Source organism: Acinonyx jubatus, chromosome C2 (genome assembly GCF_027475565.1).
Source record: "Acinonyx jubatus isolate Ajub_Pintada_27869175 chromosome C2, VMU_Ajub_asm_v1.0, whole genome shotgun sequence".
In the NCBI taxonomy this organism is placed as follows: domain Eukaryota; kingdom Metazoa; phylum Chordata; class Mammalia; order Carnivora; family Felidae; genus Acinonyx; species Acinonyx jubatus.
This window is the reverse complement of record NC_069384.1, coordinates 120,484,910-120,511,260: the sequence shown is the minus strand read 5'-3', so window position 1 is coordinate 120,511,260 and position 26,351 is coordinate 120,484,910. Positions and strand designations below refer to the sequence as shown.

General features: G+C 50.5%; 1 protein-coding gene and 1 long non-coding RNA gene across 2 annotated transcripts in view; one reads left to right on the top strand and one right to left on the bottom strand.

Annotated features, from left to right (window-relative positions):
• The first annotated feature begins 474 nt into the window (after window positions 1-474).
• SPSB4 (splA/ryanodine receptor domain and SOCS box containing 4) overlaps window positions 475-26,351 on the top strand; it is an 80,431-nt gene continuing 54,554 nt past the window's right edge. Inside the window, exons 1-2 of the mRNA XM_027061725.2 lie at window positions 475-1,098; window positions 16,055-16,901. Of these exons, the coding sequence (XP_026917526.2) occupies window positions 16,208-16,901 (694 nt within the window). The 5' untranslated portion in view covers window positions 475-1,098; window positions 16,055-16,207. The remainder of the gene's footprint in view (window positions 1,099-16,054; window positions 16,902-26,351) is intronic.
• On the bottom strand, window positions 13,002-24,362 carry LOC113599950 (uncharacterized). Its single transcript, XR_003420939.2, has 3 exons — window positions 23,227-24,362; window positions 16,429-17,086; window positions 13,002-15,187 (listed from the first exon to the last, which is right to left on the bottom strand). It is a non-coding gene; the product is annotated as an uncharacterized LOC113599950 (long non-coding RNA).

Sequence of the window (26,351 nt, the reverse complement as noted above, 5' to 3'; positions counted from 1 at the left end):
CACGTGTCTGAGGAAGAGGCTATTAAGCCATCCTCTTTTCCTGGCTGCTACTTCCCACGTGCGCTGGGTAGAGACACCAAAGCTGCCGAGTGACCGAGGGTGTCTCCTCCCTCTCAGGGGCACCCACCCTGGAGCTCCCCGCGCGCTTGAATGAATGGGGGAGGACCCGTGCACATGAATGAGTGCGGGAGTCAGGGAGTGCGCGGGTGAGCGGGCGGGTGAATGGCGACCGCGCCGACTCGGCACGGGGGCGCGGGCGCGGGCTCCACTTCCCTCTCCCGCCAGCTGGTGGCCTCGGGAAGGTGGCGGCGCCGGCAGCGGCCCGAGCTGGGACGGGCCGGGGCGCGGGATGGTGGGGGAAGGGGCGTTCCCGGCGGCCGCGCCTTCCGCGGCTATTGGATTAGTGGCCTTCAGGGATGAGCTCAGCCGGATCGGCTTTCAGCTGCAGCCTCCGGGCCGGCCGGGAAGGCGGGGAGCGGGCGGCGGCGGCGGAGGAGGAGGAGGAGGGGGAGGCGGCGGCGGCTGCAGCATCCAGAGCTGGCCGCGGCGGCCGGCGCGCCCCGCGCACAAAGGCGCCCAGCCCCTGGGGAAGGCGATGAGCACACCGCAGCCTGGGCCAGGACCCCAGCTCCAACTACCGAGACGTGCGCCCAGGGCGCCGGGGAAGACGCAGGGCGCGCCAGGGGCCAGCGGCCGAGGCGCGGGCCGTGAGCCCTGAGCCCTGAGCTCGGGACTCGCCGCCCTCCGGGTCAGGCGCGGAGCTTCGGAACGGCTAGCGCGCGGGCCTTGGCGCGTCCCCGGAATCCGCGCAGGAAGGCACTGCCCCACTCCCACCCGACCTCTCGCGCCCTCCCGCCGCGCCCGAGCGCCAACTTCCCCAAGAACGCTCCAACTCCAGGCCACCCTGCCGGGCAGAGGGGGCGCTGCTGCTGGGCACCGGCCGTGAGGACGCGCCCCTGGCCCTGGGGAGCCAGCCGGCATCTTCGAGGTTCCTCGGGCGCCCCTGAGTGGGCGGCGGCGGCAGACGCCTCTTCAGGGAGTGCAGGACCTGCCAGCGCTGGCGATTCCTCCCGGCAGGCGCTCGCCCTCTCTTTTATGGTGAGTATTGTCCAGCTTCTGGCGAGGGGCGCCCTTGGGCGCGCTGGAGCCGGGAGCCAAGATCTGGCAGCGCGGACCTCGTGCGGGCAGGCACTCACCACAGCGGGAGCTCCTGGCACGGGTCCTGTTCGGGTTCCCGGGAATTCCTCTCTGCAGGCTGTGGCGGTCCCAGCTGGTTTGGTTTTGCGCTCAGCCTTTGGGGCGTTTGGGGCTGGCCCCTCTTGCCGTGGGTTCGAAGCCTGCCGCTTCTCTGTAATGGAGACAGCACGAAAAACTGTCCCCCCGAGTCACCCTGCCTGGGTTTGGGTCCAAGATCCGTCATTCACTGGCTGGGTGACCTTGGGCAAGGAGCCAAACCTCAGTTTCCTCATCCGTAGGATGGGGATGGTCATGGTACGTATTTTATAGGAGTATTGGTAGGATCTACGAGGTGGTGCCTGTAACGCCCGTAGACCCGTGCCTGGCACAGAGGAAGTACTCAGGCAAATGCTACTAGCTACATTATTATTAGCTGGGTGAGCCCAAGGGTGTCACAACTTTCCGGAGCTGTAGCAGCTCCCTCGTCTATTTAACGGGGACTGAATAGATTGTGGGGGTCTGGGCGGGGTCAGGGGATTCGGAGCGGTGGAAATTAAGGGCCTGGCACGCAGTAGGCTGTGAGGAAGTGGTGTCTGTTGTTATCGTTTACTCTAGACGCTGGGGTAAGAGAGCGCTGCTCGCTGCTCGGGGCCAGTTTCTGGCCTTGCCTGGAGACAAACTTGGTGATGCTCAGGAAGGGAAGGGAAGGGGTCGCGAGCTCTGCGAGTCACGGATAAGGGTAGGAGGTGGGGTCTAGGAAGGCGGGAGGAGGCCAGAGCCTGGAGCGCGGCAAATGTGGCTGCTCGGGTAGCGCAGGACGCGCCACGGGCTCCGAGCCAGGAGGGGACACCAAGCCCGGGACCTCTCTCTGGTGGGATAAGCTGAGAAAGTGACCTATCCAGCCTCCCTAATGGCCGACCGTGGACTACTGCGGACTGGAAAGGAGGGGAGGGCAGTTGTGTACCGCTGTCACCAAGAGGCGGAGAGTTCTGGGCTCTGGAGACAGGCTAGAGTTCGAATTCCGCCTCCACCATCAGCCCTCCGTGTGACCTTGGGCAAGTACTCTAATCCCTCCCAGTTTAGTTTCTTCCTCTGCCCTATCCTCCTCCGGGGGCGGTTGGGGGTGGGGGGTTGTGAAGAAAAGAGTTCTCTCCTCTCTAGGAATCTGAGCCCCCATCTTTCCACCCACCTTCTGCCCTCCCCGCAATCTGATGAGCCTAAATCCGGAAGACGTGAAATGTTATGCCTGAGCCTCAGGGAAACGCTGTTAAAAGGAAGATCCAGGATCTGCCCACCCTCTTCCCGGCCGGTCACCGCAGCATAAGAAGAGATCAATGTACTAAATCTCTCTCAGTCTCTCCATCTCTGTTTCCCCACCTTCTCACCTCTCTCCTCCAGACATATTCTGCCCTTTCTGTCAGGCTGATGGGGGAACCTCTTCTCATCCTGCAAAACCTTCATTTGTTTTTAAAGCTCTGCAGATTAATGGAGTTTGCAGAAAGACAAAAAGTGTCAGTAGCATGATATAAGCAAGCTTTACACAAGGGCATATTCCTCTGAAACACATACTTTCTCATTGATTCAATTTTTAAAACTTCCTTAAAAAGTAGTAATAAAAGTACTTTAAGCCACCTTTGGCAAGAAGCAAACAACATTCAACTTTCTGGCCTTTCCACTCAAATATCTCTCCAGTTTGCATTTCTATTTTATTTCAAAGACTGATAAATTCAATGATATGAAAAGAAACTCTGCACGGGAAAGAAATCACCATAAATAGTCAAAAGTCAAAGTAGGGGGAGAATTATTACTCCTATCCAAAGGGCTCATCTCTTTAATATGTAAAATGTTCCTCATGTCAATAAGCAAAAGACCAAAACTGGATAAAGATCATAAACAGTCCACACACGCGAAATGACACTTAAACATGTGACAAGATGCTCTACCTCCCTCAATAAGAATGCAAGTGAAAACATGCACTCTTTTCACTTACTTACTTAGTAAGTAAGATAGGGGCCCTGGGGAGGCTCAGTTGATTGGGCTACCAATTCTTGATTTCAGCTCTGGTCATGATCCCAGGATCGTGAGAGTGAGCCCTGAGTTTAGCTCCACGCTAATCATGGAGCCTGATAAAGATTCTCTCTCTCTGCCCCTCTCCCCTGCTTGTGTTCTATCTCTATTAAAATACAAACAAACAAACAAAAAACACGCTACAATAAGATATATTTTTTTCACTTCAGCAGATATTAGCAATAAGCATTTATCAGAAACATCTTTTAAAATTTAAATCAAAGCCCTCTCTCTCTTAGAACCTTCTCCAAGCTGCCACGCAGTAGAGCCTGGTCACCGCCAGGGTCTTCCAGGTCTGGTTACTGCCCCCTACTCCCTTTTGCCATCATTTTCTTCCCACATTGCCCTCCACTACCGGCCTTTCTGGTTTTGCTGCAACAGTGGAAGGACTTCATTTGCTGTTCCCCCTCCTAGACTACTTTTTCTCTTCGGTTTTCTTAAGACTGGCGGCTTCTTCTAGCTTGGGCAGGCCTGTCCTTGGGGGACTTCACTCCTCTCCCAGGAAGTGGCCCAGGCCCGGGCCACTACAGTGTTCCTCATCTCTCTGTGAACAGACCCAGTTCAACTCACCAAATGGGGGCTACTTAATTCTGAGTTGCCTGGCCTGTTGTCACATAGCCAGGCTCTTGAAAGGTCCCTTCTCTTGTTATAAGAACCAAGGGCCTCAGGGCAGCTCCCTGGCTAGAACAGGCCATTCTGTGTGGAAAATCAGGAGGGTGGTGGGACCTGGGGTGAAGTTACCAGGCAGAAGCGTCTGCCTCATAGTCATTTAAAAAAATTAGTACATAAATGTGTGCGCTTAATTTTTGTGGACATAACCATACGTATTTGGTTAAAGAAGATCAACAGCAAAATATATGTAAAATATCAACACATTTTTAATAAAACATGGTTCCTAAATAAGTCAACTAGTTTATCTGCTGCTGCTCAGCTCAAGAAATAAGGTTCTTTTCGGAGGCTGTGAGAAAAAGTCGTCTCTGCTAAACCCTTTGGGAAAGAGGATGGTGAACCCAAATCAGATATCATGGGCCTTGTGGACCTTTCCAGGGCAGTGTTGACTGTGTGATTTTTGCTTCACATATTGAATTTAGAACTGAATCCCCATTTAAAGTGTGTACTTGGTTTATTATTTTTTTTAATGTGTACTTTAATTTTGAAAAAAGTGTTTGTTGCTTAAAATGCAAAATACACAGGAGATGTGGAGTGGATATTCCTTCTTAAACCCAACAAGTACTTTCTAACCTAGCCCAAGGGGCCAGGTGCTGGCTGGCTGCTGCCAGGAGGTAGAGGAGAGTCGGGTGCTGGCTTTGCCAGCAAGAAATGCAGCATGCACTGCAGAAGACAGCAGAGATGAGGGTGCACAGAGCTGGAGGGCTGGCAGAGAGGATGCCCAGCCTGCCTGGGGGGAGCAATCAGCCAGGCAAGTGAAAGTGGGAAGGCTCCTAGGACACCAAGGTATGGACAAGATGTGGTGCTTAGGGGAGTCTGGCATGGGTACCCTGGGCTAAGCCATGCTGGGAGGCAGTGCGGGAGGAATAAGCAGGAGCAGGTCTTGGGGGCTGTTGTGCCAAGCCATGGGGTGCAGCTTCCCCTGAGAAGCCACGTGGAGAGGTGAATGAGAAGATGGGTGGTGGCTTGGTCAGATTTACCCCTTGGCAATGTGGAAGTGGGCTTAGGGGACACAGACTGGAGTCCAGGAGCCCCATTAGGAGACCATTGTAGTAATCCAGGCAACAGCTGAGCTGAGGGAGAGCTGGAGGCATTAAATGAGAGGGATGGGGGGGAAATCCATGGCAGAAATGGGGGTGCACAGAGGGGAACCTGGTATGCTGGAGAGGGAAGAGGCTGAGGTTGAGCCCTGGACATGTACTGTTGGGTCATCTTCTCCCCAGATGTCTGGTATCCCAAGAAGGTGAGCATGCCCCCAGACGAGGCAGGTGGCTTTCCAAGGCTGTTTGAAGGAGCACCTAATCTGGTGGGCAGAGGCTTCCAGCAAGAGGGTTGTGGTGCTGAGGAGAGAAGGCAGGGCTGGATACACAGTTTGGAAGAATCTGCAGAGGCCGGAAATGAGAGAAGACACATGGAGAGAGAGAGGAGCAGAAACAAAAGATGTGACCTAGGGGGTACCCCCAGGTTTATGGGGCAGGCAAGGTGCATCCTGGAGCCGGGAGGTGGCAGGAAGCTGCCACGCGTTCTGTACCTCTATATGTGCACAGGAGAGGCCCAGAGCAGCTCCCAAGTCACCCACCTGGCTTAGTGCTGTGAAATGTCATTGGTGGGGAACATGGAGCTCTACTTTCTCCAGGAGGGAGCTGAGGTTGTTCCAGTTAGCCAGACCACAGAGATGGCTCCCCTCTCGGCCGCATACTGTGAGATAGGTTGAATTACATAGATTCCTGGGTCGGGGACTCCCTCTCACCTGTCCTCCCCGCCCCCACCCCCACCCCCATCGTCTCTCTCTGTCTCACTGTCTTCCCTCTCTGGCCTTCCTGTTTTCCCAATTCCTCACCAGCCCCTTTTCCTCTCTTGCCTGCTCCCTGGTATCTCAAAAATGCTCCCAGAGACCTCAGGCTTAACAGAGGACCTTCAGAAATCCCAGAAGGTGCCTATCATGATCTCCTCAATCAAGCCTGAGGCATGAATACTTTTGCTTTTCTTTCAAGCATCCTGTGTTTTCCCACAACCAGTTAAACCAAATGGGCAACGTTCAGCTTGGGAGACAAACGAGGTGCTGGACCTGAAGATTATTGTGTTTTCCCCATGGAATTTTCCCTGAGAGGGTCCCAAAGTGTAGCACCCTCCCCCAGCCCCTGTGGTCCAGCTTTGCTGTAGCCCGAGCCACGCTGCACCTCACGGAGGCCAGCTGTCCCTCAGAACAACCCATATGTGCCTGGGGCTGCCCTCTGGGTATGGGAGCAGCTGCAGGGTGACCAGGCCTGCCCAGGCTGCATGTGTATCAGGGTCCCTGGCCTCCGCTGCCTCAGAGGAGCGTCTCTTTCAAATGACCTTGCGAAGCACGCTGGCCTGGTCTCCGCCCAGCAGCCTCCTTCATCCCATCCTCTGCTCTCCTTGCTGGCTGACAGCCTGAGCTTCTGCCTTGGGGGCTCCTGGCTCAGTCACGCGTGGGAGGATTCCTATGGAAACCCCACAAGAAGGAGAGGCTTGGGAAAGCCTCATTGATTCACACTCTAGGAAGACAGGCGTGAGACGGTTCCACCTGGAACTGGACAGATGGCTCTCTTTGTGAGCTCTGGGGAAGAAAAGACTTGCCCAGCCAGTTGTAGCGTGAGCTCCAAGCATGTGTATAGAGGGGGAAAGATCATGGGCGTCAGTGGAGAAAACCTTGGAGGTTCTTTAGTTCATTCATCATTGGTGGTTTCGCTCTGAATGAGCATCTTGTGATGAAACAGCCCCTCTACTGAATGTTTGTATTAAGAGAATCTTAAAAACATCCCAGTCAAACCAGATTAGCGTAGGTATCTTTGGCACCATTGGAGACGCAAACACTAAAGAATAAAGATGGAAATGAATTGCCTGAGCTGCCGGAGCTCTGTATCTCCAGCTCATGCCTCAGTGGAGGTTCTTTTACTCATTTGCTCAGGCTTGTGCGTTGTGTAGACATTCACCTAGCCCTTGCTCTGAGCCAGAGCCATGGAGACTCCCTGGGACTGCAGTGAGGGGACCCAGGCCTGCTCTCGAGTTGTTTCCTTGCTGGCGGTGGGCAGGCAGCTAAGGAGAGTCACAGCCTCCTGTGATTAGTGTGGTGGAGACAAGTATAGGGGCTTTGTGAGCAGGGAAGGAGGCTCCCCAGAAGTGTTGATTCCCAAGCTGAATTACCCACCTGTGTGCCTGTGGGGGTGTGCAGGGAGAGGGAAGGGACGAAGGCAACAGCGTGTCAGGACAGGAATGTGTGGGCTTACGTGTGCCTGTTGGGAAATTCTGGCAGGTTGGTAGGGATGCAGTGAAGGGGTTTGTGTGGAGGCCAGGGGAGCACTTTGGAAGGTTAGGGTTAGGGGTCTGCACTTTGTCCTGCTGCGGAAGATTGTAAGCAGGGACATGATTAAATTAGTTTTGCATTTTACAAATGCTGTAGTATACATTGAAAAGCAGTATGCCGTCTGTTAAAGGAATTCAAACGGTATCAAACTGCACTGTTTTTTTTTTTTTTATAGTCCTTGTCATTATTCAGACCTGTCACTGGGTGTGACCCCTTTGGTGTGAGCTCTCCCTAGAGGGACGCAGTCTGGTTTTATACTTCCCTGTAGCCTCAGCTCCCCAGGGAGGCAGCATCACTGTCGGTTACAAGAAGGACTGAAATCCATACCCACCCCGTAAGTCTGAAGCCAAAGGCCACACTCAGAGGAGGGTGGCTCACCCAGTCATTACCAATTCCTGCAGCGTCTGTCTTTTGGCAAACCCCATGCCTGGGTGAGCCTGGCCAGGCCTCTGAGAATGGGATTTCTGGTCCCGTGCCTCTGAAGGCTGAGTGTCACATTTTGCAAACCGCTGAGGCTCTTTAAGCGATGCAACCTCCACACTTCACATCTCCTTGTTTCTCTTTCGGGTTGCGAGACCCACCAGGGTCCTGGGAAGGGCAAGTGGCAATTTGGGTTTTTGTTTTCTTGCTCAGTCATCGTTGAAGCCCCAGGGCAGACCCTTCCAGATAATGTCATTAAGCATCCCATCCAAGCGTAGACTAAGAAATTAAGTTTGGTTTGGGGGGAATGTGAAAGAGGAACCATTAAGCATTGTTCAGTATGCCCTCTGCTTACTGGGTTGAGAGACGATGTTATTATTCCTATCAGGAAGTTGGACTTTGTTGTATCTCCTGTGTGCCTGGCCCGGTGCCATGTCCTGTGGTGGAGACAAGAAATGTGACAAGCCACTCCTGGCTGAAGAGGGAAGGCAGGGACTGAGCCTGACCTGGCCACTGCTCTATCCCTAGCTCTCAGCAGCACAGAGCCTGGCACGTGGCAGCTATCCTCCAAGTGTTTGTTGAATGAATACATGAGAACTAGGGCAGGAAGCGTGCACAGCAGTACCTAACAAAGGGGCAGATTAGGTACAGCCAAGAGTCAGGTGATCAGAGGCGATGACAGTGTTAATGGCAGAACTAGGCCCCATGTCCTCATCTCCTGATTACATCCTCTAAAAAGCAGAAAGTGAGACCTCCCTGAAGGTCACTGTCACCTCTCCACATGCATACATGTACTCTACCCTGTCTTTAGAGCATGGTGCCTCTGTCTGTGCTTGGAGGGGAGCAGAGATGTGCAGGTGAGAGATTCCTGTCCTCAGAGGAACACCCCTAAAGGTAGAAAAAAAGCAAATCAATAGGACTAGAGAGACCAGGCTGGCTCTGGGCGGACAGAGGTCCGGGGCAGGTCCCTTGAGTCCTGGTGGATCAGGGTAGGCTTCCTGGAGAAGGTGGAGCTCTCAGGCAGGATTGGGAAGATGAGGAAGGAAGGACTAGGGACTCCACCCCCCTGGACACAGACATGAAGACTGACCTGTGGCCCCGGTTTAGGAGTTGGGACTCTGCATTGCTAATTTCCTTTCTCCCAGCTCTGGCCTCGAGCCGGTTGTCAGCTGGTCCTTCTGTCCCTCGATTCTGATCCTGACCATTGCCCATGACAGGTTCCATGGGACTAAAACCAAATTTCTTAGCCCCTCTTTTATTCATTATTCACTCACTAGTTGCAGGAAACCAAAGATGCTAGAACTTTCCTGGGGTGAAGACTATAGAGGCTGTGAGTCTTGGCTGGGTGCAGGGAAGGTGAGGGAAGAATAGGGCCCCCGCTGCAGACCAGGATCTGGGCTAGAAGCTAACACATAGTCCCCTATTGTTGAGCGTTTGCGCTGGTCTCCATTCTTCGCGGCTGTGAACCACTCTGCCCTTCGCTTCGTCGCTGAATCCTAGCGCACACCCGTGGTTGTGTCTTTAGGGTGCGTTCAGGGCCCAAAATGGCAATGTCAGAGAATATACACAGTTTAAAGGAGCACTTACCATTTACTGGGTACCTCCTGGGTGCCCTGGGCCATTCCAGACATCCTGGCAAAGGCAGGCAAGGTTAGCACAGAGTTAGCAGCCCTTCTCAGGTGAGTCTCAGAGAGGTTATGTCCTTGCCCAAGGCCCAGTGGACAGCCAGGCATTCAAACCCTGCCCTTTATTATAATGTGCAGTCGCTAGTTAGTGGACATCAGCACTCTGCGTGGATCCTGCCTTGGGGAGGAGCAGCAAAGGGGCCATCTGTTATATGTCTGCCTTGCCTCACCCCCAGTGTGGGCAGCCTATGGGATCCCCACCTGCCACTGTTGGGACAGAGGCCTTGAGGCCCTGAGACTGCAGCTGGGAAGGAGAGCCTTTGCCCTCAGGGACCCAGTGCGGGTCTCCTCTGGGGATGTGGTTTCGCTGTTGCTCTCAAACACCTTAAAGGTGTCCATTCAACAGCAACAACTCTCAAGCGGGCCTGGCTGTGCACAAGGATAAGGCAGTTTCCCTTAGACTCGCCCTGTGTGGGCCACACAGCCTTGATTACAGGAAGAAAAATGGGAGAGCATGGGCTTATCCTACCATGGCCCAGGGGTCCCTCTCAGTCCTGCCGCTTGCTAGGAACCTCTCTGAGCCTGTTTCCTCGTTTGAATAAAGGGGCAGATGCCTTACAGTTCCTGGGAAGCGGCTGTCATGCTGCTTGGCACAGAGCGAGTGCAGATACTTAAAGTTAGTGTTGGAGGAAGCATAGAGGAGCGCGTGCGATGGGGGCTTTGGCTTCAGGATGGGAACAGCTCTGCTGTCCTTTAGCCGTTTGCTGCGGTCAGGCTGCTTCCTCTTGGCGCCTTAGTTTCCTGGTCTGTTAGCTGGGACTATAAGGTGCCTAAGAGGCAGATTCCAACCCTTACAGTCCGTTGCATCAGGGCAGACTGTACAGACTTACAGAGATGGCCCTGGATGAGTGTCGGTTCTATTAACGGAGTCCCCACACACAGCCTGCACCTCTCACACGTTATCTTGTTTATGTCTCATAATCAGGTTGAGGCTCGAGGGCTGAGTGAAGGTTGCTATGAAGCTCTAAGGTGAATAGAGAAAAAAAGCAAGTTGTCTTGCTCACTGAACTACAGTGTCCAGTTTTCTTGTACACACAACGGGTCCTCATTTCTGTCTGGGCCCTTTGGGTTTGACACCCCCACCCCCTCCTCACTCCCCTACCTCTTCCCTTTTACTCCTCCCCCTGCCCTCCACAGAAATGGCAGTACACCTCACATAAGGTTCTGCACTTTGTTTGACATCATCATCGGTACGTTCTTTTCTCCAGTTGCATAGTATTCCATTACATGGATTTACCATAATTTATTTAGCCTGTCTTTAGTTATGTTTCCCCCCCAATATTTTGCTATTACAAACAATGCTGCAGTGTATTACATCTATATAAAATATTTGATATATACATGTATTATATACGTATTATATATAATACGTATTTTATGCGTCTGATGTATTATACGTATGTACATAGTTCTGCATATTTAATACTGAATAAATACTGGCAGTGGAATAGCTAGGTCAAAAGGTATGCCCATTTCCAATTCTGATAGACGGTGTTAATATGTCATCCACTGAGGTCACACCATTTTACCTTCACTTTAGCAACATATGAGCCTGTCTGCTTCTCCAGGAAGGTGTAATCCAACTTTCTGAGTTTTGCTAATCTGATAAATAAAATGGCATTTCATTGCAGTTCTAACTTGTTTCTCTCTCTCTTTTTAAATGTTTGTTTATTTTTGAGAGAGAGTGAGTAGGTGAGGGACAGAGAGAGAGGAGAGAGACAATCCCAGACAAGCCCTGTGCTGTCAGTGCAGAGACCCACACAGGGCTTTGAACCCACAAACTGTGAGATCATGAGCTGAGCCGAAATCAAGAGTCCAAGGCTTAACCGACTGAGCCATCCAGGTGCCCCCTAACCTGTTTCTCTTTTATTATGCATTTGGTTGAACATCTTTCCAAAGGAGCCATTTGTTTTTCTTTTTGTGTGAACTATTTGCTGTATCTTTCACATTCTGTATGTGGGTTGGTCTTCTCTTAGCAATTTGTTTGTCATATATTTGTAATCTGTGTCTTAAATATTTCCCCATATTAAAACAATAAGCAAGTCTAACTTCTTTCATGAGTGCTTTTTGTTACGCCATTTGGTTATTTCCCATTTTCATTTCTTTTTTATTTTTTAATAAATTTTTAATGTTTTATTTCTTTTAGAGAGAGAGAGAGAGAGAGAGACAGAGTGTGAGTGGGGGAGGGGCAGAGAGAGAAAGCACAGAATCCGAAGTAGGCTCCAGGTTCTCAGCACAGACCCTCACGTGGGGCTCGAACCCACGAACCATGAGATCATGACCTGAGCTGACGTTGGACACTTAACTGACTGAGCCACCCAGCTCCCCCCCCCCCATTTTCAGTTCTTATGTCTCATATTTGTGTCTTCTCCCCACCCTTTACATGATTAGCTTAAATGGTTTATGTGTTTTATTGTTTCCTTATTTTAGTCATTGAAGTTCTGCATTTAAAGTACAGTTTACAATATATGAAAATATAAATTATTTAATTTTAGGTGAAATGACCTGAATAAAGGCCCATGATGCCATTTTTTAAATGAAAATTCACTAATATTTTGTAAATAAAAAAAAAGATAAACTGAAATAATCTAAATGCTAACACTGTTTACATCTGGTTAATGAGATAGGTGGTGATTTATAGTTTTGTACATTTTTTTGAATTTTCTAGAACTTAGAAATTAATTTGTTTTCTAATTAATAGACTTTAATTTTTAGAATAGTTGTAGATTTATAGAAAACTACATAGAAAATATGTACAGTTCCCATATACTCACACCCAGTTTTCCCTATTATTAACATTTTATGTTAGTATGGTACATTTATCACAGCTAATTAACCAATATTGATACCCTGTTAACTAAAGACTCTGCTTTATTCGGATTTCCTTAGTTTTCTCCTAGTATCGTTTCTCTGTTCCAGGATACCATATTAAATTTAGTTGTCATGTCTCTTTAGGTAGGCTCCCCTTGGCTGTGACAGTTTGTTCCGTTTTCTTTTTTTAAGCTTATTTACTTATTTATTTTTGAGAGAGAGAGAGAGAGAGAGCCAGTGTGTGCCCTCAAATACAAGAGCAGGGGAGGGGCAGAGAGAGAGGGAGAGAGAGAGAATCCCATGCAGCCTCTGCACTGTCAGAGCAGAGCCCAATGTGGGGCTCGAACCCACAAACCGTGAGATCATGGCCTGAGCCAAAATCAAGTGTCTGGTGTTTAACCGACTGAGCCACTCAGATGCCCCAGATGTTCCTTGTCTTTAACGCCCTTAACAGTGTTGACGAGTATTGGTCAGGTATTTTGTTGGATGCCCCCCATTGGAATCTGTCCTATATCTTTGTCATGATTAGACTGAGGTTATGGGTTTTGTGGAAGAAGACCATAAAGTACTATTTCATTACATCATGTTTTATCATTTCATGACATACTATCAGCACGATAATGATATAATAATTAATAACCATATAATAGATAATATAATATGGTAGATTAAATGATTGCCTTAGACAGTTTTTGTGTTTTATTGGTTTTGTTTTGTTTTGTTTTTGTGGTACTTTTTTCCCAAAGAATTAGTTCTCACATTAGTTCTATTGTTTTTCTATTTTATTATGCTTAATTCACGTATTTTCATTTTTTATACTTACTAGTATAAGTACACCAGCCGTGATTTCCTCTGAGTAGTAGGATCCCACAGGTTTTAAGATATGGAATGTGTTTTGTTATTCTCTCTCTGTATATATTCTTCAAATTCTATGTAGGTTTCTTTTTTTGATTTGAGTTGTTTAGAAGAAAGTTTTTAGGGGCACCTTGCTGGCTCAGTCGATTAAGCTTTCGACTTTTGGTTTCAGCTCAGGTCATGATCCCATGGTTCATGGGTTCAAGCCCCACGTTGGGCTCTGCTCTGATAGCATGCAACCTGCTTGGGATTCCCTCTCTCTCCTTCCCTCTGCCCCTCCCCCCACTCATGCTCCCATGCTCGCTTGCTCTCTCTCTCTCTCTCTCTCAAAATAAATAAATAAACTTTAGAAAAAACAGAGTTTTGTAAAATATCCAAGTGGTAGGGTTCTGTCTCATATTTTTGTGATTAATTTTTAGTTTTTTTTTTTTTTATGTTATTAGATTCTGTATTATCTCTGCTTTTTTCGTAAGGTTTACTTGTGGCCTGATAAATGGGAAATGTTTTGATATATATTTCAATTAACCGTGCCTTATTAATTATGCAATTTTTATTTTTTTATGTCCTTTGCTAATTTGGTTCACTGATCTGTCAAAAGCTTACAAAGGTACATTAAAGTCACCTGCCTCTGCTGTGTATCTATCTGCCTGTTCTTCCTTGTTATTGTCTGTAGCTTTTGATCTGAATTTTGGTGCTATTATTTGGTATGTTAGATCTTTAATATTGTTGCCTCTCTTTGCTTTGGAGATACCTCTTTTTAAAAAAAAATTTTTTTTAATGTTTATTTTTGAGAGAGAGAGCATGAGTGGGGGAGGGGGAGAGCGAGACAGAAACACAGAATCTATCGGAAGCAGGCTCCAGGCTCCGAGCTGCCAGTACAGAGCCCAACCCAGGGTTCGAACTCACAGGTTGTGAGATCATGACCTGGGCTGAAGTCAGATGCTTAACCGACTGAGACACCCAGGTGCCCCTGGAGAGGTCTTTTATATGTAGCATATGGTTGGGAGTTTTGTCTTATTTTCCAACTTACTTTTTTTTTTTTTTTTACTATGGCCATTCATTGACACAGCTAGTGTTTCAGGCTTAGTTTTACTATCATATTTTATGTCTTTGTGTTATGATTTCTCTTGCTTCTTACAGCAGAATCTTTCAGTGTGCGGTCTTTTGTGTTGTGTTCTTTCTGACAGTTCGGAAGCTTTGCACTTTAGTTCTTCTAGAGGTTGCCTTTATAACTATGCAAGATGCATCTTATCTTTTATTTTTTTTTAGACTGTGCTAGTTGTCTCCCTTCTGAAATAAGTGATCACAAAATTACTTTACAAATTTAGTCACAATTTTTATATGCTTTGTGACAGCTTTTTTTCCGGTGAATTTTCTTGATTTGCCATTTGTTGTTGTTGTTGTTCTCTCCCTCCTTTATTTCTCCTGTAAGCATCTTTGACTATGTCATGTGCTAATTCCTCTAGATCAACGTTTTGCAGGGGATTTATGCAGAGGGGAGGTGCCAGGAAGTATTTTAGGAGAGCAGGATTGCTCCCGGTTCATGGTAATTTTGTTCCTAGGGCTGAGGCCGTGATTTCTTTTGGCCTCGCTTCTACCCAGCAGCACAGTTCTGTAGCTATGGGCTTACCCCAATCTCCCACTCTGCCTCAACAACACACTGCTTCCTGTGACCATGGCAGGCCTATGGTTTTCTTGCTACCCCTGCCCTCCTCTGTCCTCAGGGTGTCCGAGGCAGCTCCCACTGCCAGACCACATACCCTGCTCCCACTGTTCTGTTTAGGAACCATTGGTTTTTTTCCATCAGAGAGTGCCAGCTACTGTTTGGCTCTGCCAGCTTTATCCGAGATCTGCAGCCACAGGTGTTTTCTGTAGGTGTTTTCTCACCCCCGTTTGATCTTCGCTGCTTTTGGCAGTCCTTTACTGTTTTTGGCAGTCTTTCCTTATAAGTTGTGGTTCGGGTTACAAATGTGTTCTGGTTTTGCTGAAGATAAAATTTGCATTTCTCTTTCTCTTTCTCCTTTATTTTAGGTGATTTGGGATATGAAAAGAAGTAACTGTATTCTGCTATCTTCGGGCTGTCTAGTGTTGCAAATTTTTACGTGCTCTGGTTTCCCCCAGATTAAACATTAGCCAGAGCTCTCTGGATAGGGTTGGCATGTGCTGAAGTTGGGGTCTGCAAATAGAAGGAAAAGAAAATGAGAGTTGAGAATAAAATAGGAGAGTTAGAAAGGAATCCATAGTATACTTGCCGTGCTGTGTAGCAGCAAGTTTCGTTCCTTCTCCGTTTGGACTGTGGCTGGGAGTGGGCCACTGTTTGGGTGGGAGGTTGTGGCCAGGCAGAGCAGGGCATGAAAAATGCCTGCCTCTTGGTCTGTCTCAGGGCAAGTCATTCTGAGCCCAGCAGCTCTTAGGCCAGAGAAGCAAGGGCACATACCTCTGCCCTGGACTGGCTGCCAGGCTCACCTCTCCATCTTTCCCCACATCCAGGGCTTGTCCAAGCAGCCCAAGCACTCTGGGCTCTGGCTGGCCTCCTAGAGATGGTGGCCAAGTCCTCCTCCCTGAAAACCAGGATCTTGCCTCAGAGGAGGTTGTCCGGGGTCAGTGTTGTTAATGGTGTTTACGTGCCCAAAGAAAAAGCATGCTTATCCGAAGGGAAGGGGTGCTTGTGGGATTCCCAGAGGATAGAGCCAGAGAGGAGGACCTGCCCCCAGAGTCTCAGGCTTGGCCCTTTGTATTACTGTCTCTCCAGATTACCATGCCACCCAGAGGGTGCTATTTATCCCCATTTTACAGATGAGGAAACTGCAGGCCACGCAGCTTCGAGTTGGAGACAGGCATTTGGATGCAGTTTTTTCTGGCTCCAGAACCTGGACCCCAGCTCCCTCATTCCCCCTGCCTCCAGCTCCCCTTCCCATGGAGACCCCACCCCACCCTCAGATGGCTGTCCTGTGTCCATGTTCACGTTATTATTCACGCAGCCCCTGGGCATCACTGGCTGTCGGTGCTGCTGTTGTAACCCGTGCGCTCTGCTTCCTTCCAGGAGCTTGGGCCCCTGCCCCAGCCCGATAGAGGCTGTGGAGGTGTACGGTCCAGAAGCCTGGTACCCAGCCCGGCGGCCCATCCCTGGCTGTGGGGAGCGGAAGCTCCCACGAGGTAGCGGTGGCCTGCAGCGGCCCCCTCCCGGCAGCGAGCCATGGGCCAGAAGCTCTCGGGGAGCCTCAAGTCGGTGGAGGTGCGAGAGCCGGCGCTGCGGCCGGCCAAGCGGGAGCTACAGGGAGCGGAGCCGGGGCGGCCAGCGCGGCTGGACCAGCTGTTGGACATGCCTGCGGCGGGGCCGGCAGTGCAGCTGCGGCACGCGTGGAACCCTGAGGACCGCTCGCTCAATGTCTTCGTCAAGGATGACGACCGGCTCACCTTCCACCGGCACCCGGTGGCCCAGAGCACCGACGGTATCCGCGGCAAGGTGGGCCACGCCCGGGGCCTGCACGCCTGGCAGATCAACTGGCCGGCGCGGCAGCGTGGCACCCACGCCGTAGTGGGGGTGGCCACGGCTCGAGCCCCCTTGCACTCCGTGGGCTACACGGCACTGGTGGGCAGTGACGCGGAGTCGTGGGGCTGGGACCTGGGCCGCAGCCGCCTCTACCACGACGGCAAGAACAGGCCGGGAGTGGCCTACCCCGCCTTCCTGGGACCCGAGGAGGCCTTCGCGCTGCCGGACTCGCTGCTCGTGGTGCTGGACATGGACGAGGGCACGCTCAGCTTCGTGGTGGACGGCCAGTATCTGGGCGTGGCCTTCCGCGGCCTCAAGGGCAAGAAGCTGTACCCGGTGGTGAGTGCGGTGTGGGGCCACTGCGAAGTCACCATGCGCTACATCAACGGCCTTGACCGTAAGTACAGAGTGGGGGTGCCTGGCGGTTTCAGAGGCGGCCTGTCGCGGGACCAGTTGGGGAGGGCGGCAGGAAGCAGGCGAGGCCCCACCTTCCGTGGTCGCTGGGTATAACCCTGCCGTGTAGAGGACGTCGACTCGCCTTTACTGGCTTGGTGATCTTGGGCTGTGCCTCAGTTTTCCCACCTGCAAAAGTGGCACAAGGACAGTAACCTTGGGCGGGTTGTTGTGACGATCACATACCATAATAATGTATGTGACGCGCTGAGAACGGTGACTGGCGCCTAATAAGGGGCTTCCTGTGTTGATGCGAATCATGAACCATGAATCTGTGTTATGCAAAATAAGGTCTCCTCTGTGCCAGGCCTCAGCTCACAGCAGGAGGAGAGGGTAGAAGATAGAGTCCCTGCACACGAATGCCATACACTCTGAGTTAATATGTATAATAAGTGTAGTAAGTGATGATAATAACGACTCTCCTGTATTGACCACCAGCTGAAGGCAGGGACTGGACGCTCAATTCCCAGCTCTTCCTGGTGAAGAATAATCATCTCTAGCTGATTATTGCCTCCTGGGAATGAGAGCCAAAAGTTGTAGAATCTCTTAATTGTTCCAAGAGGACCCAGAAATCTAGATCTGTGTGAAAGATCCCAATTTTCAGGAGTTGGCAGCTGCTGAAAACACCACTTCGTCAAACAAAACACCCTCGCAGGCTGTAGGCAAGCCCCCAGGCTGCTGGGGTTGATCCCTGGCAGCTCTAAGGCCTCCTGTCATTTAACATGCACCATCATGCTGTCAGGCAGCTTCAAAATCACGGCAACAAAAATGCTTATGTTTTTAGGAGGGAGTTGTTCGGAGGCACGGTGGCCTCTGGACAGAGGCATCTATGGCCACCAGCTGAGCGGAGCCTTGTGGGCTTATGCACTCCTCATCCAAACAGACTTCCTGCCACAACCCTGACACAGCTCACAGAGGCAGGTGCTTAAAGCCTGAATTCCAGTTTATTCATTTCAAATGAGAGATATAATTGCCCCCATTTCAGGGAGCAGAGCTATAGAGAGCCAGGGTCTACCTAGGTCATCTGTCAGCCCCTGAAACTTATTCTTTTTCCACGTTCCCCCCACCTTCAGTTGAGGCGCTGAGAGTAACACCCAAGAAAAGAAGTCAAGAACAAGATTTTACTCAAGTAAAATTTATATTTACTTGAGTATAGGTTAGGTTGACTGTTTTCAAGGGTGCCAGGCCAGCAGAAAGTGGCTGGTGTGCTCAGCTCTCTGGTGTAATAGGTGACATTCTTGCTCAGATTTCCTTTTCACGGTTGTTGAACTGAGATTGCCGTTGATGGCAAAGTGTTGTTCTGTTTTCTCTGATTTATCTGGTTAGATCTCAGAGCAGCTGAGTGTGTGCTGAGAAGGGCTAGTTTAATCATCCCAGTGCCACGTGGAGAATGTCTGGAACTCTCACAGACATGGGGCGCAGGCAAACCCCAGTACCAAGAAAACCAATGGCAACAACAAACACTCTTTTCAAGCAGAATTGGGAAATTTACTTGCCAGAATTTATCCTGGGACTAGAAGGGTGGACTTGGTGCACAAGGCTCTGGAGTCTGACATGCCTTAGTTCCAACTGCATCCCCAGTGCTCGATGGTTTTGCGTCTTCAGTGATTCATGCTAATACCTTATAGCTCATTTTGCTTGTCAGTAAAATGGGACAGGATCAGGTCTCTTTCACAGCTGCTGTGAGATCTCCTAGCTGGGATTAAAGGCTGACATTGATACCCAGCAGGAGCTACCTGAGCCAGCAATTGGGCCCCCAAGGTGGGCTTCCTCTTGGGTATTGATTCACTGGTATTGATGCCCAGCTATTATCTGTTGCTTGGTTTTCAGGCACAAAGCTGAGATGCTAACAAGGTCATAGACCGTGGCTCCCCCATGCGTGTTAGGATCAGGAGGAGTCAAGCCCTGGTATCCTCCTTGGTGCAATGTTGGTGGGGAGCTAGGTGGGAACAGATAGTTGTGTTGGGGGCATTTTGAGTGCTTGGATCCTTCAGGTGGCTGGAGAAGCTGGGTGAGGCTGAAACGTGGACTGTTCCATGCTTCTCCCCACTGGCGGTGATTTTTGAGGTTGGCTGAAGCTGGAATGCTCCTCGAGGAGGCAAGCAAAGGCCAGGATGTCATGTGATGCTGGCCTGCAGCATCTGTTGTTCCATGTCAGGATTGGCTTGTCTGCTATGACACTGGCCTGTTCTCCAGCTAGAAGTAATGTTCTCTATCATGGGCAGGGTATGATTGCAAAAAGGAGGAGCTCAGCAGAGGCACCTGGCTGGCTCAGTCGCTTAAGCGTTCGACTCTTGGTTTCAGCTCAGGTCACTATTTCACAGTTCATGTGTTCAAGCCCCACATTAGGCTCCACACTCCTGCTTGGAATTCTTTCTCTCTTCCTCTCTCTCTGCCCCTCTCCTGCTCACTCTCTCTGTCTCTCTCTCTCAAAGTAAATAAGTCAACTTCAAAATTTTTTTAAAAAGGGGGGGAACTCAACTTTTCTGTGCTTTGAAAGGCCATGGTCAGCCTAGGACAAGCCCTGACTACGGAGTGGGCCATAGGACATGCTGCAGTGGACTCTGATAGGGGCTGGTTGGGAAGGGACTGTGTGATGCCCGTAGCTGGGACCTGGGCTGATGTCCACCAAGGGCATCCTGGGCACCGGGAGGCGTTTGGCCTCAGGGAGTCCCTGGGCAGGGAAAGTGACCCAATGTGGGGTTGTGTACATGAGAATTCTGTGCCAACATGGGTTGCGGACATGATGTCAAGTCCCCATTCTCAGACCCGACAGGGATGTAGGGGAGCACAGTCAGAGACACGTTCTGGAGCAGAAAGGCGGGGCTGCTCTCTGGGGTTGCTTCCCCGGAAGATCATCAGGGAGAGAGCTGTGCCCCGGGCTCCTCACAGACTATGTTAGTGTGGCCCTAGCATTCACCAGAAGGCCGGGCGCAAGGATTACCTCTCTGAACCTCACTGTTCTCCTTTGTAAAATGGACGTAGTAAAGCTCGCCGACACAGAGCAGTTACACGGCAAGTGGTGCTTCTGCTTTCATTAGCTAGGTGAGCGGAGCCAGGTCCTGGGGTTGACCTATGGGTTACAACAAAAGTGGCCTCAATAGAAGCTTCTCCTCTAATGTGATGGAAGGAAGTTGATGGATATCCTTTTCTCAATTTTTGAATTTTTATGACTCTGAGAGCAAGACCTAAAAAGGTCTAACCTCATTTAACTCGGAAGCATGTGTTCGCTGGGGGCAGGAGCTCCTAGAAGCACGTTTTCCTGTTGCAAATGTGTTCTTTGGCCGTGGCATGGAGTGAAATGGCTCTACCTCTCAGAGTTTGCTGCAAAGAGCTGCAGGACCCCCGGGGGCTCTGCCATCCGAATGAAGCGTAGAACCACGGCTGGGCAAGTGGGCAAGTCTCCAGATGATCAGATCCAGGGCCCAAATAATAACAGCAGTAATAGCACACCAGCAATAAACTAAACTCCCTCTTAGGTGGTGCTGGGCTCTATTCTAAACACTTTACAAATTTTAACTCATTTAATCCTTGTAACCACTCATTCAGCCAATGCCTGTATTATCTCATTTAAAGTGAGGAAATTGAAGCACAGGGAGCTTGAGTATGTTGCTCAAGGTCACCAAACTGGAAACTGGGGGAACTGGGATTCAAACAGGAGGCACAGTGGTGCAGCAGGCCCCTTGTGGAGACGTTTGCAGAGGGGGCAGAAGGGAAGTAACAGGAAAGGCTGCTCCACCGGGCTGGGTGGCCACGCAGCCAACTGGACTTTTCCTTCAGCGGTGGGTCTAGGTGAGACTCTGAAATGCTGTCCTGGTAGCTCTCCTCACTCCTGCCTTCATCTCTCGCCCTCAAAGCTCTTGGCTCAGCACAGAGCTCCATGGGGTGTTCTAAAAAGTTAGCTGCATAAAGACAGCCCCAGCAGTGGCTGTGCATCAGGCATGCTTTGGTCGCTAACAGGAGAATGTCACTGAAAATGTCCCAACTGCTGTGAGGTTTGGCCCAACTGCTGTGAGGTGGGCCAGGCCTTTGGAATCTGCTCCAGGATGGTTTCCGGAGTTGCTCCTCTGCTCCCTGGCTCCTCCTTCCACATGTTGGAGGCCAGGAAAGTAGGTTGACAGAACGGCTTTGTCTCCTGTCTTGGAGATCTTGGGTGGTGAGTGGAGTATAAGTGACACAGGAAGTGGAGAGAAGCCCCAGACAGAGACGCGCAGGCTTGGAGTGCCACACAGCTTTGATTTGAGAGTCATATAACAATTACAAGGTGTTTGTTTGTTTGTTTATGCCATTCATGTTTCGTGCTCTGGGCCAGGCATCTTCTCTCCCTCTCCCTCTCCCCTGCCTCTCTTTTTTGTGCCTACAATAAACATGGAGGCATTGTGCTGTTATTATCTCCATTCTGTAGATGGGCAAATGGACTCTTGGAAAGGTAAATTAGTGAATGTGCTCAAGGCCACACAGACAGGCAGCAGTAGAGCTGTGCGTAAACCCGGGCCCGAGCACTCCTGTGCTCTGCCTCCTGCTGTCTAGACCATCCCTGACTCCATTTTGCCCACCAAGTAGGGCCTGATTCCACAGAGCAGGTGTCGGTGCCCAGGGCTCATTTTCTGGGGTGGGGGTTGTGGGGGAGAACGGGAAACATAGGATCTGAGGTCTAATTGGCAGAGAGGGCTTGGCCACCTGCATCGGGCCGGGGAAACTGTATTTCCAGACGTTGTTCCTAGATGGTTTAATTGACCTGCCAACAAGTATTTATTGGCGCAGCGGCTCAGCAGAAGAGGCTGGCAGCCAGCCAAGGCTTCTGGTATTGATGAAGGCCAGAGAGAGTTTTATACCGAGATGAGTACAAGGACACCATCTCCTTGCCAGAGCCATCCTCCAGTCTGCACTGAACTCACCACCTTCCTGCTCAACTCCCGTGTGTCTCTCCCAGGTGACATGGTCCTCCCAGTCTCCCTGACACTGAGACTCAGCTCCTCTTTGCTCCTGACGCAGGGCCAGACCTGGTCTCCCCTTCGCCCTCTGTCATATCATTGTGCCCTGACCCCAGCTCACCCCCAGCCCTCAGCCCAGGCTGTCCCCTGTGTACTCATTCAGCACCTAGTGTCCCTCATCTGCTCCATTTACTTTTCCACATGTGTGCCTTCTTTCCCTAAGTAGATATGAGATAAGTTCCTTAGGACGAGGGACCGTGACCCAGGAGGCATGCGTGGGGAAGCCATAGAGACTTAAAAATATGTATGTATTTACTTATGTTTGTCTTTTTAATGTTTATTCACTTTTGAGAGAGAGAGAGAGACAGACAGAGTGGTGAGCAGGGGAGGGGCAGAGAGAGAGGGAGAGGGCAGAGAGAGAGGGAGAGGGAGGCACAGAATTGAAAGGAGGCTTCAGGCTCTGAGCTGTCAGCACAGGGCCCGATGAGGGGCTCAAACTCGTGAACCATGAGATCTTGACCTGAGCCCAATCGATGCTTAACTGACTGAGCAACCCAGGTGCCCCTGCATTTACTTTTGAAAGGCAAACTGAAATATAAACATGACAATGGAATACCCCTCTCCCCTACACCCATCAGCTCCCCAGCTCCTCTCCCTGCTGGCAACCTCCCTTAACAGTTTCTCGAGTTTCCTTCCAGAATTTTATGACAGAGAATTTTTACATGAGTGTGATCATGCTGTAAACATTGTTCTGCATCTCACTTCCCCCTTAATAGATCTTGACGATGATTTAATATGATTAATGTAGAGCTGCCTCATTCTTTATTAACAGCTGTATGGAGTTTCTTGGTATGGTTGTATCATAATTTAATAACTCAGACCCCTGGTTTTTGACATTAAGGCAGTTTCCAATCTTTGAGAATGATCATTTGATTCCGATTTAAGGTTCGTTTCTGCCTCCTGGCCAATTAACATCCTCGAGCCATTGTTTTCCCATCTGTGCAGTGGGAATAATCGTATGTACCTTTGCATCATTGCTGCATGAGAAATGATGCAGAAACAAAGCATGGTCCAGCATGTGGCTCCTAGGTGTGTGTGCTACAGGGGGCTGTGGGTATTACTGCATGACCGATTGGACCATGTCCAGTGCTGAACTCATCCTGGACACTTGATGAATCTTGTGAATGATTTGGCTTCTTGTTTAAGATATAGTAGAATGACACCAATTTGCTGTCACGGAGGCTTCAGACAGTACTGGACTCAGATCATTTGAGTCGCATAATCTGGTCCTTTCGTAGGGTGAATGTCAGTGCGGTAAGTCACTGGGTCCCTTACCTGCACAGAGCGGGTCCACAATGAGCGTGGCTTGCTCTTCTGTTGTTGCCACTGCCGCTGCTGAAGGTGGTGGTTCTGGGAGGAAGGGACTGCATCTCAGCCTTCTCGGCCACCCGCTGTTGCACCCCCTTGGAACTGAGGACATAGTAGGTGCTCAGTAAGTACACGTGAATATACTGGCCTCCTACCACCCGGCGCAGCTTTTCTTTTCTCTGCTGCAGCGGGACCTGAGTCACAGTTAGCTGGAACAGAGGGAGGCTGGCTACGAGAGGCCGCCCTCTTGAAGCCTGACCCTAGAGTGACCCATTCCCGCCTCTCATTGTGTGTGGAGCACAGCACATCTGTCCCCACACTCAGGCCAGGCGAAGGCTGCACGATGGGCTGGGCAACTCAATTCAGAATCTTGACATTCAGAAAGTGGCCCCTGCCCTTTGTTTTCCACAAAAAGGAACAGACTTTGAGCTGAAAAAAAGCTTTTGCTCAGACACCGTGGCCTGCTGTGAGTGGGGGTTTTTCACATTTGAACAGCGGTGGGTAGGTTCACTCTAGGAAAGTCCTGCCTGTAGGAAGGGGGCTCTGGAGCTCAGGCTCAGTCAGGACAGTGTCACCATGGGCCGGGTTGCAGTTACACACGGGGCACTGCAAACAATGCGTGCCTGCCATCTTCCTTTCAGAGGGCGTCAGTGTGGCCTCGTGGGACAAGCTAGGGCTCACTCCTGACTGGGCTGCTCATTAGCTGTGACCCTGAGCAAGTGACTTCACTTCAGAGCCTCAGTTTCCTTATCTATAATAGTAATAGAAACATACCATGCTACAAGTTGTCATGTGGATGATATATACAAAGTAAGTGGGCTAGTGCCTGACACATAGTAGATACTGGAAAAAGTAGGTTTCACAATTGCGGATTATGACAGTTGCAGCTCCCATAGATTGGTAAAATTACTGTTAGAGTTATTAAATGTGGAAATACTCATTGTTATTGAATTTTGGTCCACGGGGCGCCTGGGTGGCTCAGTCGGTTAAGCGTCCGACTTCGGCTCACGTCGTGATCTCATGGTTTGTGAGTTCGAGACCTGTGTTGGGCTCTGTGCTGACAGCTCAGAGCCTGGAGCCTACTTCAGATTCTGTGTCTTCCTCTCTCTCTGCCCCTCCCCTACTCGGTCTCGATCTTTCTTTCTCTCTTTCTCTCAAAAATAAACATTAAAAAAAATATTTCAGTCCACATTGTGCAATCTGAGGGATTTCACATAAGGGAGTATGTTGGTTTGGGGAGGTTTTTGACTCTTTTATCTTTAAGATACTTGGTGGAAATGCCACCTGAGGTTCAAAGACCACTGTGAGTTTGTCGCAAATGAGCTGGGAGTGTTTAGCCTTCCTTGTGAGCAGTTTCAAAGGTTTCCGGCTAAGTGTCTGGTTTAAGCATTTTGTAGTTCCCGGTGGCAACTTGGTTGGTGAACGAGTGTTCAGCAAGTATGTCCAAATAAGTGACCCCCTTGCCAGCTGTGCCCCACATGCATATTCAGTGGGGTGAGCTGCTGAGGTGGTGGGCCCGAGGGGCAGCATCTGCCAGAGAACAGATGGTCAGTAGGCCCGGCTGTGGGCCAGCCCCTGCTGGACCTTTGGAGGAAAGGGAAGGGGGAGTAGGTGGCCAGTCTCCACTCTTCGGGAGCTGGCAGGAGGGTGAAGGCAGGCCCCAGGCATTATAACTGGAACAGATGCCATCCAGCAGCCAGTGCCAGACCCCCACTTTACAGGTGGGAGCTGAATGGACCAGAGAGCTGGGAGGACGTGCCCAAGGTCACCAACTAATTAGCCTAAAACCCAGACTGCCAATCCCCCTTGAAAATGCACCTCGCTGGAAACAAGAGAGTGAGAATCCAATGCAATTTGTGAGCTCATCTTGAAAAACCCTGACATAGATGACAGAGGACATAGGAGTTTAAGAGGAGAATGATGCCTTCCTAGAAGCAGCCTTTGCAGTTTGAGCAAAGTTGAAACCCTCCATGGCTTCCCAGTGCCTCCTACATGTCAGAGACCCTGTCCCTACCCCTCTCAGACCATAGAGCAGGGAGTTCAGCCCAGAGACCAGAGACCCACCGGTCCCTTCATTTATGATGAGCTGGTCATAAGTTTCCTAACTTCTCAGTTTCTCAGTATTCTCATCTGTAAAGTGGGTCTGATGATGGCACTCACCCCATAGACTTGTGGTCAGCAGTGCTTCTCAAACCTTAACGTGCATTCAGGTCAGCTGGAGATCTTGTTAAATGAGGTTCTGACTTAAGAGGTGTGGGCCATGCCCAGGATTCTGCATGTCTGACAAGCCTCTAGGTGATGCTCATGCAGCTGCATGTTGAGGGCAGGGCACAAGATAAGACTTCCACATGAATGGCTTGTCCCTTACTTCCACCGTCCTCACTCTGATCATGCAGCCAAGCCAACCTGCTTATTCCTCTGCGCCTTGGTCTATGCTGACCTCTTTGTTGGAACTGGCCTGTTCCTCAGGCCCGCCCCCCTCCCCTCATCAAAGCCCAGTGTTACCGAGACAGGCTCTGCCCACTGCCCCTCCTGCCTGGCTGACGTAAGGGTAGTTCCTGTGCCTTGCCCCCCCCCCCCCCCCCGACACTCCCCAGCCTTCCGATGTCCACCTGTGCCTCAGCATAGTTCCTTCATTTCCCATCCAGCCCCATTTTCCTCTTGTTCTCATCCTCCCCAACCACTGTGTGACCCAGTTTACCTGTCCTGGAACCCCAATTCACACAGCTGCCAGCAACGTATACACAAGTAAATCCGTGAATTTTCCATGAGGGCAACTTTGTTTGGGAAAAGATTACTGCAAATAGAAACGGCTCTTTGTTAAACAGTTATTGAGCACCTACAAAAGTCCACATACTGCTTGGCGCTGCTCATGCATCACATTGTCTTATTTAGACCCCCCCCCCCAGCCCCATACAAATGCTAGAAAGTGCCCTGTGTACATTCGCTCATCAAATCCCCACAGATGAGAAGGTACTGTTGCCCCGCTTCCCACAAGAGGAGCCTGAGGCCAAGGGAGACGGAGAGCCCGCCCACAGCACAAGCTTGGAGGCAGCCGTTTGCACGGGAATCCAGGCCGCCAACCCCAGCAC